The sequence below is a fragment of the Schistocerca gregaria genome, chromosome 8 (assembly GCF_023897955.1).
Source record: "Schistocerca gregaria isolate iqSchGreg1 chromosome 8, iqSchGreg1.2, whole genome shotgun sequence".
NCBI lineage: Eukaryota > Metazoa > Arthropoda > Insecta > Orthoptera > Acrididae > Schistocerca > Schistocerca gregaria.
This window is the reverse complement of record NC_064927.1, coordinates 490,832,060-490,849,704: the sequence shown is the minus strand read 5'-3', so window position 1 is coordinate 490,849,704 and position 17,645 is coordinate 490,832,060. Positions and strand designations below refer to the sequence as shown.

The 17,645-nt window shown below is 43.4% G+C and overlaps 1 protein-coding gene across 20 annotated transcripts in view; it reads left to right on the top strand.

The window, feature by feature from the left end:
• The window catches only part of LOC126284064 (GTPase-activating protein CdGAPr), a 718,807-nt gene that overhangs the window by 319,614 nt on the left and 381,548 nt on the right, over nucleotides 1-17,645 (top strand). For all 20 annotated transcript variants that reach the window (XM_049982674.1, XM_049982683.1, XM_049982670.1 and 17 more), the window contains exon 3: nucleotides 9,936-10,021. In XM_049982674.1, the coding sequence (XP_049838631.1) occupies nucleotides 9,953-10,021 (69 nt within the window). In that variant the 5' untranslated portion in view covers nucleotides 9,936-9,952. The remainder of the gene's footprint in view (nucleotides 1-9,935; nucleotides 10,022-17,645) is intronic.

The window sequence follows — 17,645 nt, the reverse complement described above, 5'->3', positions numbered from 1 at the left end:
TTTTGGGTTGGAACCTCACGGCAAGTTGTCGTGTTACCGGCTAAAAATGTTGCCCAGGATACGAAGAGTGTGTAAGCTTAGGGACCGATGACCTGAGCAGTTTGCTCCCATAGGTCTTACCACAAATTTCCAGTAGTACAGCTCTTTACGGTTGTACCTTTTACGCCTTTTAAGGTGGATCTTAAATGATTAGAACATGTCCAGCTAACGTAAACAGATGTGATGCTGTGCATTTTCTTGTACTGCGATTTTTATGATACAACAATCATATGTGAGCGCTACACATGTGGACATGGCTATGTGCACAAGGTATTTTTCGTTCTCAAATTTTTATTTATGGCAAACCTTCGTATTTTGTGCTACATTTTAGCCACTAATATAACATGGCGTCAGGTTCCAACTCAAAATGAACACGTTTTATAACAAAAAATTTTGAAGACCTCAAGATGACAGCAAAATCTGTCGAAACTGTTTGCTGTAAATAAAGAAATATTTATGCGATATTGACTGTAGAAAGTCTTTACACAAGTAAAAGAGATTGCTCCTTTTGATTTCTCAACAAGAGAAAATTCAATTAAGATGAGTACGCAGTACGCAGCTTCAAACTTCACCGTTACGTCAGTACTGTACTCACCAGTAACAACACAAACTCACCGTGAAACTGCAATAGCGCTCATGACGATCATCCACACGATGGAAGTAGCCTCTAACAACGGCAGCCCACCTCGCCTGTCGTGTTAACCGCGCTGTTTCCAACGATCATTGCCGGAGTAAGGAAATTGAGTCAAGCATCTCTAGAGAAATCTCTATACAGAAACAAACATATGGAATGATATCGCCAACAAATACTTATTCAGGAGGCATGCTTAGACGTGAGCTCGAGCTGACGCCATGTCTCTTCCTTTTTGTAAGTACCCAGCATTAAGGCAGCTGAAGCAGCTTGAAGTGGTCAAAGTTAGTATATTCCATAACGTTTCGTAAGTCTCATTTACGTAGAATTCTTCAATATATTTCGTGAGTGCAATTTGATTTACTCGTTTTCGTTGTTGGGAATTAGCCATATAATCTTTTTTACTTAGTGTACTGATGCACACGATAATGCAACTGAGCAGTTCGTCTCAAATATTTCTGGCATCGTTTAAGAGTTCGTAATTTATTTCTTTATCCATTGCTCACTAAACGGGTATTATCTCTTGTTTAATGGAATGTAGTCGAATTAAGTCGGGTGATGCTGAGGGAATTAGATTAGGAAATGAGACACTTAAAGTAGTAAAGGAGTTTTGCTATTTGGGGAGCAAAATAACTGATGATGGTCGAAGTAGAGAGGATATAAAATGTAGACTGGCAATGGCAAGGAAAGCGTTTCTGAAGAAGAGAAATTTGTTAACATCGAATATAGATTTAAGTGTCAGGAAGTCTTTTCTGAAAGTGTTTGTATGGAGTGTAGCCATGTATGGAAGTGAAACATGGACGATAAATAGTTTGGACAAGAAGAGAATAGAAGCTTTCGAAATGTGGTGCTACAGAAGAATGCTGAAGATTAGATGGGTAGATCACATAACTAATGAGGAAGTATTGAATAGGATTGGGGAGAAGTTTGTGGCACAACTTGACCAGAAGAAGGGATCGGTTGGTAGGACATGTTCTGAGGCATCAAGGGATCACCAATTTAGTATTGAAGGGCAGCGTAGAGGGTAAAAATCACAGAGGGAGACCAAGAGATGACTACACTAAGCAGATTCAGAAGGATGTGGGTTGCAGTTGGTTCTGGGAGATGAAGAAGCTTGCATAGGATAGAGTAGCATGGAGAGCTGCATCAAACCAGTCTCAGGACTGAAGACCACAACAACAACAATTACAGAGATATCGCTATCAGCTTAGCTTTTGCAAATGGAATTACAGTTAATTCTTGTGCTAGAGTTTTTCACACATGTTTCACTCTACGAAAACCTATATGCAGTTCTTCAAAAATTACACTATTTAAAACTTAGACACTATCTATTTTGAACATCGCGTAACATTCCCTCATAATCTTCAGCTACCTGTTCAGTCAGCGGTTTCAGTTTGTATGTGACAGTTATTTAAAGGTTTTGCTGTGGCAAACTCAGCAGTAAAATGCGTCTACAGTTGCTAAATCCATTTCCGTATTCGTGTCATGTATCCGGACAGTTACAGAAAACGTCCAAACTTGTGCGATTTACTTGCGACTATGTATTAACTGAAAGAAGTATAAATTTTTGTCTTCCAACGTTTTCCCTATTGCCTTGAACATCCTTGCAGCTATTTTTTCCTGACCAATTTTTAATTTGCCAGTTTCTCCTCCTACTTCGTCATCAGTGAATCCAGTTTCATCTTTCATTTCGTTTCCAAGAAATAAATCTAGGAGACTTACCTCTTGCCCTCTTTAACGTCTCAAAATATTCACACCACCTGTCCAAAATCTCGGTTCTTGTAGTACTGCTCTTTATATTCAATTCTCAGAACCGAAGTCTGTGCCCAGAATTATTTAGCTGCATTAACCGCGCACGTTCCTTACGACGTGATGTAACGATGCAACACCATTTCCTCATATTTGGTGAGAACCTCACTATTCACGCATTTACTCATTCCAAACATCATAGCACCTGAAATTTCCGTTCCCGACCATTGGTTACAGCCCTTTACCGTCTATATAGTTTAACGCTGAAGATTTTGGACACCCACTATTTACGCAAATATAATGTTTTGTGGGATTTATGCCGTACAGCCAATAGAAATTGTTTGAATGGCAGCTTTTTCATACCTCTGTGTGTTATAAACTTTTCTTTCACCATGACCGAAGTTGAAGTTCAACAGATGTCCCATACTAGAGAATGGAAGGACAATATCGGAATAAAGTACCATAAAAACATTTACATCCAAATTAAAACATGTGGCAGGAAACTTGATGGTGTAATAAATACACAGGGTGATTCAAAATTCGTGTTACAAGCATCTAGGATTTGTAGAGGGGACTTCGTACAAGACGTTTTGCTAAGGAACCCATATCTGGAAACATTCCGTTTGGATATTAAAAAAGAAGTCTGAAGATCTGGTCACTTTCAAATCTCCCACTTCACGGTATGCACACAAGCTGAGAAAAGGGCGCCGCCGTCTGCCCGTGTTCTAGTAATGACGTCACACAACACCTTCGTCCAGCCACAACAACGGCTGCGAGAAATTGATACGTTCGAAACTACAGGGGTTGTGTGTGGTACTCCACTGGCGGACAGCGCTCTCGACTTTGAAGAGGATTTTCTGCGTCTCGTAGAAGCAAAACCCGAGGCCAAATACCCAAAACAGCTGCCCATGCTGTGTCCTCCACCAGCACAGGCATCAGAGCTCATTTTCTCCGCTGTTTGTGACCGAGCGAGGTGGCGCAGTGGTTAGCACACTGGACTCGCATTCGGGAGGATGACGGTTCAATCCCGCGTCCGGCCATCCTGATTTATGTTTTCCGTGATTTCCCTAAATCGCTCCTGGCAAATTCCGGGATGGTTCCTTTGAAAGGGCACGGCCAACTTCCTTCCCCGTCCTTCGCTAATCCGATGAGACCGATGACCTCGCTGTCTGGTCTCTTCCCCCAAACAACCCAACCCTCCCTCTCCGCTGTTTGTGTACCGTCAAGCGGGAGATTTGTAAATGTCCCGACCCTCAAACTGATTTTGCATCTTTCTGGAGATGGGCCCGCCATCAGAACTTCCATCTACAAAGTCTCCTCCATAACCCCTAGAAGCGGGTTAATAGAAATCTTGAATCACCTTGTATAAAATAAATGTGTGATAACGTACTTTAATTTGATGAGATATCGCTAATTTGGGCGTTAAACAGTCTCATACTGAATTGCGCTAAACAGTACCACGATTTATATTTCATATTTGACAATTGCAAATATATAGCTGCATATTTACACGTATGAACATACGTCGTATAAGTAAGTATTCAACGTCTTATGCGCGACGAAACTGCATATTCGTCAGTGTAATATACTCTCTCCAAAAGTAAATTTGCTTTGTTGCCATAAATGGCATAGTTTGTGATATATCAGCTACCTCTTTTTCAGTACATTTTTGACCACAGGAAATCGCTGCATATGGCTACTTGTGTGATGTAGGCAAAAGTAAATCGGTAATTCCGATGCAGCTCAGCACACGGTGCTGTGTCTCCAGTTATGAACGGGACAGACCGGCTCGGCCGCACAGTTCGGTCTGTCAGCGTGTCTCGAAGGGTCATTTCACACATTGTTGACCTGTGCGCACGAAGGCTATTCAACACGAGAAGCTGTCAGGCCAATTGGCACCCACCCAGCGCCTGTAGTGTGCTACATATCACTGAACATCTGCGTCACGGTGGCCACCAACTGTCAACACCAGCAGTCCGTGACTGATACGATTAATTATGGCTCATAATTACGGCGAAGAAAACTTAACAGAACTGTGCCCCCTGTCTTTGGAGTCACTGGTAGAGTCGGGGCGACCCATACGGCACCCAACCGTCTCTATAATAAGAGCAATTTGGCCTCTAGGCTTACATCACGGCAGTGCGGCTTCACCATTCTCAACTTTCCCATCACCATGGTGCGCCAGTAAGGTGGACAAGCTGACATTTGAAATGCTACCTGATCGATGTCGTTTGGTTATCTCCAACAATGAGGATTAGTTTGGCGCCATATGATTGCCGTGAGCGAGTATAGAGACGGTCATAGACCAAGAAGGCAAGAAGTTTCACACGTTCATCGAGGAGGTAGGCAACTACCATGGAAGGTACCAAGTACGGATGTCGGACGCCTGTGACCGCTGCGCAGTACTGGTACAGGAGTCTTCAACCTATTTTCCAGTGCTACAGGCAACATTTGTGCGATGGACTTGTCTCTGAAGACGATAATACACGAACACACCACGCCTACCTTACGAAGACCTTCATCCGCGAGGCAGGAATCAACGGAGTGGAATAGGCCTGCAGTATCTGCTGATGTGGACCCGACTGAACGTACTTCGGACCAGTTGGAACTTGGGGTGCGTCATCACAGCAACCCTGCTCACTCGGTACTTGCTGGCTCAGCAGCGCCGCCATCGAAGTGGCGACAGGCTTCAGCAGCTACGTCAGCGTTCCGAGGAGGGTCCCGGCACGTTACAGTCCTCTGTCTGTTGACTGCGACTGCAGAGCGCAGGAGCAGACAATAGATCACAGTGTTAAAAAGTGCGCACTTCCAGGAAAACACACACACACACACACACACACACACACACACACACACACACACACACACCGGGACCTCACATGGCGTAAGTCAGAAATAGTGTGTTTACTAATCCGGTGTGTGTTTGAGTAGGTTTCTGTCTGCACGTATGAAATCCATAAATATTATAAAAATGTATTTTGTGTGTGTGTGGTTTCCATATCTCACCATAAACTATTGCACCGATTTCAACCGAACGTGATACACACATCCCTTACTGTCTGGCAACAATCGCAGTTGGGGTAAGAACTAGCTGTCATAGCTCAGGAGATATGACGTTATAAACTCAGAGATGCGTGAAAAACTGCCGCGCCATGCTTGAAGTCTTAATAAATTTATTATCTACTTGCTAAGGCAGCCTTACCGTCGAGTTGACTTAAGGAAATCCCTGACACTTCGCAGCGCTTTTGACAGTCTTTAATTGCAAAGCACAAACTGCTGGAGGCGAAAACAATACAGAGCTATTAAGAGGCATTGCCGTAGAGGCGTTTACAAAGTCGCATTGTAGAAACGCGAAGCAGCTGCCCAGGATATTAAACTGCAAACATAGTTCATTTTTATTTCGTTTCTAATAGAAAATTAGCAAAATGAATACCTGGCAGTGCAGGCTTTGTCAGCTAGTATGGAATATAGATGAAGGCAAAATATTTCGTACTTTTTAATATGAGACTGTTAAAAGCACGCACTCACGAATATTACCAAAGTAGTTTAAGTAACCATGCTTTTATTTTAAATAGTAAGTTTCTACCTTTGTTGTTGTTGTTTTTTTGCACTTGCGTAAATGCACTTAATTAACACATTTATATGGCTTCAAATAAAGCCAGGAATGACAAAAACTGAAGGCATGCTATGAGAGTAAGGTAGGTTTTCATATGATAAATACGTGTTTTTAAATGTCTCATACTGAAATGTACAAACAACTGACGTGACGTTTTATTCCTATATTGTATTTTCATTGTCTTGGATAGGACTATTCTTGAAAATAGACTGAAGGCTGATACATGTCCAATCTGAAAAATAAAAGTTTATAGCAGAGCCACAGGTATGTAAAGATGTGTGATAACTGCTTGCCGCTGTTGTTGTTTTTGTCGTTTGATGCAACGCTTTACGTTAGTCTTATCCTGTGCAAGCCTCTTCATATCTTTGTAACTACTACTGCCTACATCTATTCGAACATGCAAATTGTTAAGCATGGACCGCCTCCACAATTTTTAACCCCCACACTTCCCTCTATTACCAAATTAACTTTTCCTTAATGTCACAGGATGTGTATTACCAACAGATCCGTTCTTTTTACCAAGTTGTGTTACAAATTTCTTTTTTCAGTACTTCCTCATTAGTTATCCGATCAACCCATTTAACGTTCAGCGATCTTTTGTGGACCACATTCGGGACGAGCTATTCTCTTCTTGCCTGAACTACATACTGTCAACTTCCGTATAAGGCTACGCTCCCGTTAAATACCTCCAAACAAATACTTTCATGAACGATTTCCAAACATTAAATTTGTATTCGATGCTAACAAAATTCTATTTTCCAAAAATGGTTTTCTTTGTTTTGCGTTTTATACCCTCCCGACGTTAGCCATCGTCACCTAGTTTGCTAATCAAGTAACTAAACTCTTCATCTACTTTTAGTGTCTCATTTCGTCATTTAATTCCCTCTGCATCGCCTGATTTAATTTGACCATGTTCCATTATCCTTGTTTTACTTTTTTGACGTTTGTCTTACAACCTTTCGTCAAGACACTGTCAGTCCTGTTCAACTAACCCTCCAAGTCAATTTTACAATGTCATCGGCAAACCTTAAGGCTTTTATTTCTTCACTGTGAACTTTGACTCCGTTTACCAAATACGTCCTTGGTGTCCTTTACAGTTTGCTCAAGAAGCAGATTGAATGACATCAGGGCTAGGCTACAACCCCCTCCTTTCTCAACCACTGCTTCTCTTGCTTGCCCTTCCACTGTCATATGTGAAGTCTAGTTTGTGTACAGGTTGTGAATCCCTACCACCTTCATAATTTGAAGTAGTATATTCCCGTCGCCACTGTCAGAATCTTTCTCTAAATCTACAAATGTTATAAATGTATTTTTCGCTTTCGTCAACTTATTTTTAAGATACGTCATGTGGTAATTATTCTTCGCTTGTTCCTACATTTATCCGGAACGCAAAATTATCATTCCAGAGATCGGTTCAACAGTTTTTTCCACTCCTTCGTAAATAATTCGTGTTATTTGCACACAATTCGACTACCGCCAGGTAGTCCAATCAACGAAGGAAAATTTGGGGCAACAATCGTGTAGTCGCAAATTTTTCCACGCTACTGGGAAGGAGTGTCATGAAGGACATACTAAATATCCTGGCAGCTTGGGTGTGAGCGTTGGGGTGGAGCTTAGTTTAAAAGTCACTTTTCTATCTTTTGCTCGAACAACTCTAAACCGGCGGCTTCTAGCGAAAATTTTTCCCAGTCCTAAGTTAAACTATTTGAACATTACGTTCATTTTTCCCTCTAGGACTAAGAGTTTTCGGTGATTGAAAAATCGCAGAGTGCTAAAAATATTGTTCTAACGGTATAACATTTAATGTTTCTGTTTAAATGAAGCGGGTTAAAAACAAATATTAAATGTGTGTGCCTTATCCAAGTGCAGGTGAACAGTATTAAGGGGCAAATTGTGTTCTTGTGATGTAACAGAGGGGAAGAGGGAGATATGTCTGGTCGAGGTGCAACGGAAGGAAGGTCGCCGAATTGTGTCCGTGTACTTCTCTCCTTCATAAAGGTAAAAATTGAAGGTCGAGCAGGTGAGTCCTCACTAGCTTTTCTGACCAGTTGTCATAAGTGAGTGGACAAAAGAAAATTCACTGAGCTCGTGTTTATGTAGTGGAGTTATTTTCAGTTCATTGATTTCTTATTTGCAATTGCTAAGTGAACTATTCCATAAATTGTCTTCCTCTGCAACAGGAAGAGGTCACCTAAGGTTTTTTGAACTTGAGGTATTTCAACATGTCAGGCATTGCATTACACTAGATCACTGTTATAGACCTGAACACGATCAAGTATATTCACACCCGTCTTGGAAGTACACTGTGGATTTGTGGTAAGTGGCTTCATTCAATGCAGCCCACTTATCAGTGTCGCCAATTCGTGAATGGAAATGATTTGTGCAGTAACTTTCTAGTCATTGATCAATTCACCATCAAGTGACGAGAACGTAATTACACGGCTTTGCACTATGCTGTCAACGGTGGACGGCAGCAAGGTGTCACACTTACTAATTCAGTCCCATTCCCACCTACGCTACAGAGGTTACTGTCAACACCACAGTTCACAAAATAGACAGTCAGGAACGTGTTGTACACAGTAGCTCACTTAACAGATGGAAATAAGAACTCATTAATAAATCCAAATACTCCACTACATAAAAACGAGCGCAGTGAATTTATTTTGTCTACTCACACGAGAGAACTTTGCAGGAAGATATACTGTCTCTGTAAACTGGAAAGCTAGCAGCGCTCATTGTGGGGGAAGCTGCATTTCCCTTAAGAACACCACAGCTGCTATACAGGGTCACTAAGAATAAATTTCTCCTCTAGTAGTGTAGAACAGTGTGTAGAGAGTCATGTAGATTCCGTGCGTATAAATTACCTGCATTAGCGTTATTAGTATCTCATATCAATTTTCCATGTAGTGTTAACGCATTTCGTGCAAAATAAACACTCGGCGGGCACGTCTGCGTACTGCGACGCCAGTGATTGATAAAGAGCCCTTTAACGGCTCTGGTTTGTCTGAGTAGACCAGGTTCGTGACGAACGTGTGCACTTGTTGTCTGCAGTATTTAGTTCTCATGTACACCTTCCAATCTCAGTGCAGTTTTCGCACAGTGCTGAACCAGTAGTACTAGAGTCAGACTATCGTCTATCCAAGCCCAAATTAATTAAATTTGATTAAAAGGTTATTCTTGAGTCAGTGCTATTATTTGGGAAGTTATGAAAAGAAACACATCAGTTAGAAGAAGATGGACAAAAGAATAGTTTCTGGAATGTGAAAGCCGGCCGGAGTGGCCGAGCGGTTCTAGGCGCTTCAGTCTGAGGACCCACCTTTTGTCCGTTTTGACGGTGGTCCACATTTCGTTGGAGTGTCCGCTTTTAGCTGTGCTCAGGCAGACGCTCGCACTGCCAGACACGCTCCCTGCCCTGTTAACAAATGACTCTGCCATAGTGGACTTCGTTTTGCGTTTTATTCGGGCAGGTTTTTTTTATAATTTAATCTGAGTGTGTTATGTCCTTTTTGTTTTGATTCTGGCCTTTGGCCTACGATTTTAGACTGAGTTTTTAATGTGTTACCGGTGGTTGGCTTTTCCTATTTTATCTCTATGGTCGGCCAACCTCTGTCACACTCTGTGATTTTAATTCGTTTTGTCTGGTCTTTGTCGCTGTCTCTCTCGCCTGTGTCGTCTGTTATCTTTTCCCATTTTTCGTTTTTACTCTGTGTTGGTGTTTCCAAGTCTTGGAATAAGGGACCGCTGACCTTAGCAGTCTGGTCCCTTTAATCCCCCAACCAACCGTAAAAAAGTGACGTCAAATCCCAACGCCACCCCAATAATTACATCCCAGTGGTGAGGGTTGGCGTGTTCAGAGAACGGTCGCTCCGGGTGTGTGCTGAGGTGCGTTGCGTGTTGCAGGCGCCGCTGCTGGCAGCATGCCGGTGGAGTCGTGCGGGCGGCGGGCGCGCGGGCTCGCCGACATCGCGCCGCAGTACATCGCCAAGGTGAGTCGCTCCCTCTCCACTCTGCTTTGTAATACAGGCAAACTGCACAAACGTCTAGCCTTCCCAACCAGCCCCGACTCTAGCGTCGTTTGCCAAGGAAGTGCGTCCACAAGTTTCTTCAGGTATGATCGCTGGTGAATAGCTTGTCATTCCTACGCACCTAACTGCTGTTCCAAATAGTCGACACACTTCCTACAGGGTTAATCTCGCGTGATTTGCAGTGCCAGTACAGATTCGATATGCATTCAGCCGTGTGAACTCGGTTGTCGTCATCTCGGAAAAAGTCCGAATCCGCACAAAACTCATCGTGAAGGTACAGAAGAAAAGACAACACAATTTCACTCAAAATATTGAAATGAACTCGCTCGTTCAATATCAGTCTAACCTGAACGAATGGGTCCAAGTCGCTGTACGAAAACCGCCTTCAAAACGACTCCGATCCAGCGGTCTGAACTACACCCTCTTCACACTGTGAATTAAAGGCCTCATTGCGCCGTCGGTGCACTCGATGACTTGCATCATTTGCAAAGAGACATAACCGCGACTTCTAGGACCACAGTACAGGCCTCTAGTCATCTACTGGCCAGTTCGTGCTATTTGCCTAAAGACGATTTATCTACCTCGTTGGGAAATGGCAATGTGTAAGTTCCCCAACTCCTAATACAGACTGCATGGACATCCTTTCTCAATGTTTGTTCAGATACTGGTTGAGGCGGACTTGAACTCACTGTCAGTAGTAATTCCTGTCGGGTTTCAAACCATTTGTCATTAACAGGTAGTGATGTTCACCTCTGGTCCCTGACGAGAGCTGCTACACCATGTTTCATGGTTAAGTGATACACCATTCCTTGTAGATATGTTGGACAGTCCAGTTTGCGACATCAGTAACTCGGGCAACTTCATTTACGTACAATGTGGTCATGACCGAGTTCAAACACGATAGCTCCTCGTGGCCATTCTGTCAAATCTTCATACGGAACCGTCTTACTAATGGTTGATTCCATACAATTGACCTGCACGTAGGCACCACTTCACTACCATGACCTGCGTCATGGCTGGAGGGCCAGAGGAGTATCTGGTTTCAGTCGTAGATCAATTACATCGTTCTGAAGTCACAATTGTTCTCTTTAAGGGGACGCGATGGTGGGGAGGATCGCTAATTGTGTTTCCAGTGAGATCATTGAGACTTCATTCCAAATCGTATTTGGAGAAATGAATTAACTTCTATTTGAGTTTGACCTGATGTAGGATGGTTCCTTGGCATATGGTCTTAGCTCTCAGCAGAGCGACAGCTTGATCTGATTGTTTTTCCCTAGTTTACCTAAAATCAGCTCTTCGTGGAATCAAAATGCATGCTACTACTGGGCCCAGAATCTTCAGGGCTGGCTTAAGGAGCAGAGCTTTCCCGATGACGTTTTCTCCCAGCACCAGGGTGTTGGAAAAAATGGAAATGATCGTACGGCGTCATTGGCCGGGAGTTCCCAGGCGGGAAGTTGGGCCGCCAAGTGCAGGTCTTACTGAGTGCGACGCCGCAATGGGCGACTTGCGCGTCGACGGTGGGGATGAAATGATACTGAGGACAGCACAACACCCAGTCCCTGAGGGGAGATCATCTCCCACCCCAGCCGGGAATCGAACCCGGTACCCCTTGCGTGGCATTCCAACGCGCTGACCGTTCAGCTATCGGGTCGGACATGTGTTGGAAGCCCTGCCACCGGACAGCGCTATCCACAGACGCATTGCTAGCCCAGTAAGAATGCCAACATTCTGAGTAAAAACCGAATCATTCGGCACGCCAGGTCTTGACTGGCTGAAAGCTGTCAGTATTTAAGTAATTCCGGGAGTTGTTCGGATGTCACGGAAGGTGGGAGTCAGGCGGTAGCTATGCTGACTGGCGGTAAGAAGCCTTTTGCTCCTGTTCAGACGCTGTGTAATGCACCATTTCCGCCCTGCCTGCTTTCCAGTCCGGTTTCTGGTATCCAGGGGACGCGGACTGCTGTCCAGCTTGGACTTACTGGATTGTTGTTTTCATAACCGATGTAACGTGTGGCTGGCCCTGCTGTGTTCACTTAAGGGTGCGAAATTTTCAAATTATGACAGATGGTTTCTATCTCCAGTTCGAAATGAGCTTTTGAAAAAGTCCTCGCATGAAGCAGCGTTTTGCTATTAGCAGGAGGGGGAAACAGCTGCTAGAAATGCTTGCATTTTGGTTCTGAGGCTGATTGGTTCAAAAAGCAAAATGTTGAAACAAATTTGGTGGAGCTGTTCAAAGCTCGTTAAATCGCAAGATACAGGGGGGGGGGGGGGGGCGGGGGGCAAGTTTTGTGGTATCTGGGGTGAAGGTCATGTTTCAAGGTTTTTCTTTCGTCGGTGGCCAGTGATCCTTAATCATCAGTTAAGTTACTTTTCAAATATGGAAAGCTTGCAAGAATCCGAAATGTTTTCTACCTCGACCTTTCCCCGTAGTAGAGGCTTCTAACGACATCGCGAAACCAGCTGGTAGGTGCTCTTGCATAAAAATAAAGAACTTGATGAAGATTGATTGGAGACGGTGAATTCCATTTTTTCCTCAGAAATTTGAAGTGTTTTTGAGTGTCTTTTGACAAATGGACTTTGAATTGCATTTCTGTTACATTGTTGTTGACATTATTCGCTGAAGCTAAAAGGAGCCGGTATAAGAACTGTCAGCGGTGTAAATTTTCCATTGTAGTGCTCGGATCTCGGTACCTGTCTTGTAGGAATTAGGGTAAAACAGGCAGTTGCTTAGTGGTATGCAACGAAGAACCAGAGAAACTGGGTACACCTGCCTAATATCGCGTATGGGCCCAGCGGGCACGCAGAAGCGCCGCAGCACGACGTGGCATGGACTGAAGTGGTGCTGGAGGGAACAGGTACCATGAATACTGCAGGGATGTCCATAAATCCGTAACAGTACGAGGGGGTCGAGATCTCTTCTGAACATTACGTTGCAAGACACCCAAGATAAGCTCAATAATGTTCATGTATGGGGAGTTTGGTGGCCAGCGGGAGTGTTTAAACTCAGAAGAGTTTTCCTGGAACCACTCTGTAGCACTTCCGCCCGTGTTGGCTGTCGCAGTGTCTTACTGGAATTGCCCAAGTCCGTCGGAATCCACAATGGTCATAAATGAATGCAGGTAATAAGACAGGATGCCTGCGTACGTGTCACCTGCCAGAGTCGTATGTAGACGTATCAAGGGGTCCCATATCACTCCAACTGCAAACGCCCCACACCATTACAGAGCGTCCACCAGCTTGAACAGTCCCCTGCTGCCATGCAGGGCCCATGGATTCATGAGGTTGTCTCCATACTCGTACTACACGTCCATCCGCTCGATGCAATTTGAAACGAGACTCGTCCGACCGGGCAACATGTTTCGAGTCATCAGCAGCCCATTGTCGGTGTTGACGGGCCCAGGCGAGACGTAAAGCTTTATGTCTTGCAGTCATCAAGGGTACACGAGCGGGACTTCATCTCCGAATGCCCGTATCGATGTTTCGTTGAATGGTTCGCACGCTAGCAGTATCTAATGGACCGGGCACTGAAATCTGCAGCAATTTGCAGAAGGGATGCCCTTCTGCAGCGTTGAACGATTCTCTTCAGTCGTCGATGGTCCAGCTCTTGCAGGATCTTTTTCCGGCCGCAGCGATGTCGGAGATTTGATGTTTTTTCGTAATATTCAGGGTACATTTGTGAAATGGTCGTACGGGAAAAATCCCCACTTCATCGCTACCTCGGAGGTGCATTGCCCCGTCGCTCATTTGTCGACTATAACACCACTTTCAAAGTCAGTTAAATCCTGATAAACGCCATTGTAGCAGCAGTAATGGATTTAAGAACTGCGCCAGACACTTTTTCTCTTGTATAGGCGTTGCCGACCGCAGTGCCGTATTCTGCGTGTTAACATATTTTTGTATTTGAAAACACGTTCCTATACCAATTTCTTTGAGGCTTCAGTGTAGAAGTAGTGACACCGTTTCGCAGATCAGACCGAGGCTGGCGACCCGTATTTAACCTGGTTGTAGTAGCGTGTTGTTGTTGAGAAATAATCAGTGACCCCCAACGAAGCTGTCCTTGTAGTCGGAGGAGCAGTACGTTTCTCGCGCGAAGATTCCGGGGACTGTGGTCGCGTCCGCGAGCTACCGAGGAGGGACGAAAGGCACTTTCCAGCTGGACTTGTATTACGGAGGACAGCAGTTCGGATACTCGTGCAGCCAGCCCCATTTGATTTCTCTGTCGTTGCCGTAAATCATTGAAGCCAAATGTCTGCATGGTCTCCGTGAAAACGCACCTCGTCCTTCACCTGTCAGAGATGATGATTCTCTCTCTCTCTCTCTCTCTCTCTCTCTCTCTCTCTCTCTCTCTCTCTCTCTCTCTCTCTCTCTAACGATCTCGTCGTCGACGGGACATTACACTCTAAACTACCCACTCCCTCTCACTCTGCAGTACAAGCGATGTTTAAAACTGTTCCATGTTTCAGGAATCAGTAGTTAGTGATCCACAGTGAATGACAAAAATTTATCTACTAGTACAAAAAGCTTAACGAGAATTCCGAAGTTCGTTCCCGGTTGCTAGCGTAGAATTGTGAACAGTCGGTCTTTTCGAATGTTGCTTAAAAGGTAATAATCAGCATTTGTTTCCGTGGAAAATTTGAAATGAGTAAGATCTGACGTCATCTGGTGAAGCACATACGCGAGCTGATGTATTTCTAAAACTTTTAAATTGTTTAATATAATCTTTTAACTGTCTTGATCGTAATAATACATTACTTTACAATTGATTGCCAGTTTCCGATGCTAAACAATCGTTTTCGGATCTGTAAAAGTGACAAGAAGCATTAAATTGCCTTAAGATTAAAATGACTATTCTAATCTTCAAGAACATACTTTAATTCAAAGTAATGAACGGAAAGTAGTTAGCCCAAGTAGGGAAACAGTCTATCTAGCGGGAGCAGCTTACCGCTCAGGACTTTGAAGTATTGTATGTTCTTGAAGTTGTATAATTCATTTTAACCTAACGGCAGTTATCGGTTTCTTTTCTTTTACAGATCTGAAGGTGCTTGTTTAGCAATCGAAACTAATAATTGTAAAATAATGTACATTATCAACCAACACATTAAAAATACTTCTGTAAGTTTTAGAAATTTGAAGCGTTCTCTCGGTCTTGTTAGCTCTGAACTTCTATCTTGTTTTGTTCAAAAATGTCTGTGAAATCTAATGGGACTTAACTGCTAAGGTCATCAGTCCTTAAGCTTACACACTACTTGAACTAAAAGGACAAACACACACACCCATGCCCGAGGGAGGACTCGAACCTCCGCCGGGACCAGCCGCACAGTCCATGACTGCAGCGCCTGAGACCGCTCGGCTAATCCTGCGCGGCTATCTTGTTTTGTCTGTGTGGCGGTTTCCGCGAAAGCTGCAAGGAACTCGTCGGCAGAAGTGTGTTGATTGTAAGCGGTGCACGTTTGTCAGCCCAGTGGCCAAATTTTCGACTATTTTTGAGTACAGCTGGTTGCCTATAGGGTATTTATCATCGTTGTTTGAACAGCCACTATTTTAGCCCTGCGTCTCGAGTCAGAGGGATTCTAGCATTCGTATTAAGACTGATTCAAACGTGCAGCAGTGTCGAGAGTTTATCTGGGTTTGCAAATAAACTGTTGTTCTTGTCTAGTGTTGCAATGCGTCGCATAATTGGTGTTGCGTTGTTTGTACTCTTTATCCAGTAATCATCATCAGGTTGACACCTGCAGGACACTTTTAACCTCCATATCGCCATTCGCTGCAGCTAGTCTCCAGATCTGAGATACAGGAAACATCAGGGCCTGAGAGGGAGTGCTCAAGGTCTTTAAAGACCGTTGCAGCTAAACAGTCGTATTACGGCTTTCTGTGAAGTAGCACATTTGTTAACGAACGACACTTTTTAAGTATACTGAATAGAACTGTAATAGTATATTTTTTTGCACACGCCAGCCTCTTTCGAAATCATACCGACTCTACTAAATAATCTCATTCTGGAAATTTTAACATGTTCACTTTCCTATTTCGCGTATTATACATCTCGAATTCTTCCTTTAAAATCTACATTTAATAAGAGAAAAACTTAGAGCTTATTGTTCTACCATAGAGTATTCCATAAAGTTACAACTAGCAGGAGCTCTGCTTCCATTAACACACAAGCAAATTTGCTCGTATAGCTTTAAGAGCTTAGCGTTATCTTGCGAGACAAAAACGCGAACTAATGTATGACGGAATTTGGACAACATGCTACTGACCATTGAATACTAACTCTGTTGCCATTATTTACTCGCTACAATTGGTTTCCAAGACAAAGCATCTGCACAATTCACCATGACAAACCTGGAAACGTTATCTTTTCGTTGTTGGGGTATTTCAATAAATATCCTTATTCTCAGCGTTTATTTGCCAACAGTACACTTTGGATTTTTTTCCCGTGAAATTCAAGATACGTCAGTTCAAAAGCAGCAGCTGAGTAACAATGTGGAAGAGAGTCCGTCGAATGATTATGCGGTCGCCCTCGCATGGTATAACGGCGTTCATGCAGAACAATAGGGCCTTTCCCAGAAATCGATTACAGCAGTAAGCTCCATGATTCTTTCTTCATTGTTTTCAACTCACGTCTGTTGATGTGTCCTCTGTAATAAGAGAGAACGCCCACGGTCTTGTTACCGCGAGCTAACGCTCCCCAAAAAGCGACGGTCATGGCAATTCACCCTTCACTGTTGGCACAATGACGGGAAAGTATACGCGTGAATGCACAGCAACTGCAAATAAATTACAAAATTTTAACTGATTTCCTTGGAGCTGAGAATCTCACAATAGCTCGAAAGAGTTTAACGGAACAAATTTGTAGTGTACGAATCTAGGTGGACAAGTCCGGCAGGCTCCTAGCAGATAAAAAGTGGAAGCCTTACCTTTCGCGTCAGGGGCAGTGCCGCAAAACGGTTCAAGTCATACCTCGCTAACAGGAAACAAAGGGTGTCAGTGCAAGGGACTAGTGAATTAAGTCATCAGCCATCATCAGAGAGGGAAGAAATTACAGGTGCTGTCCCACAAGGATCCATCTTAGGGCAATTGCTTTTTCTTGTGTACATTAATGATCTCGCATCAGTTGCACTGGCAGAAGCGGAGTTCGTTTTGTTTGCAAATGTCACAAGTATTGCAATAAACAGTATGCCGAGTGTAGTTGTAGAAAGATCTGCTAATGATATTTTCATGGTAATTAATAAATGGTTTAAAGCCAACTCACTGACATTAAACTTCGAAAAGACTCACTATATGCAATTCAGAAGCTGTAAGAGGTTCCCACCCAGCATATGCATAAAGTATGAAGAAGAGCAGATAGAAGAGGTTGACAGTTTTAAATTACTGGGATTACAACTTGATAATAATTTCGGTTGCGAGGAGCACACCACAGAACAGCAGAAATGCCATAACAAATCTGTATTTGCAATTCGAGTGTTAGTTTACATAGCGACATAAAAAGCTTGCATACTTTGCCTACTTTCATTCCATAATGTCATATGGTATAATATTTTGGGGTAACTCTTCAAGTCAAACAAAAGCTTTCAGAGTCCAAAAGCGT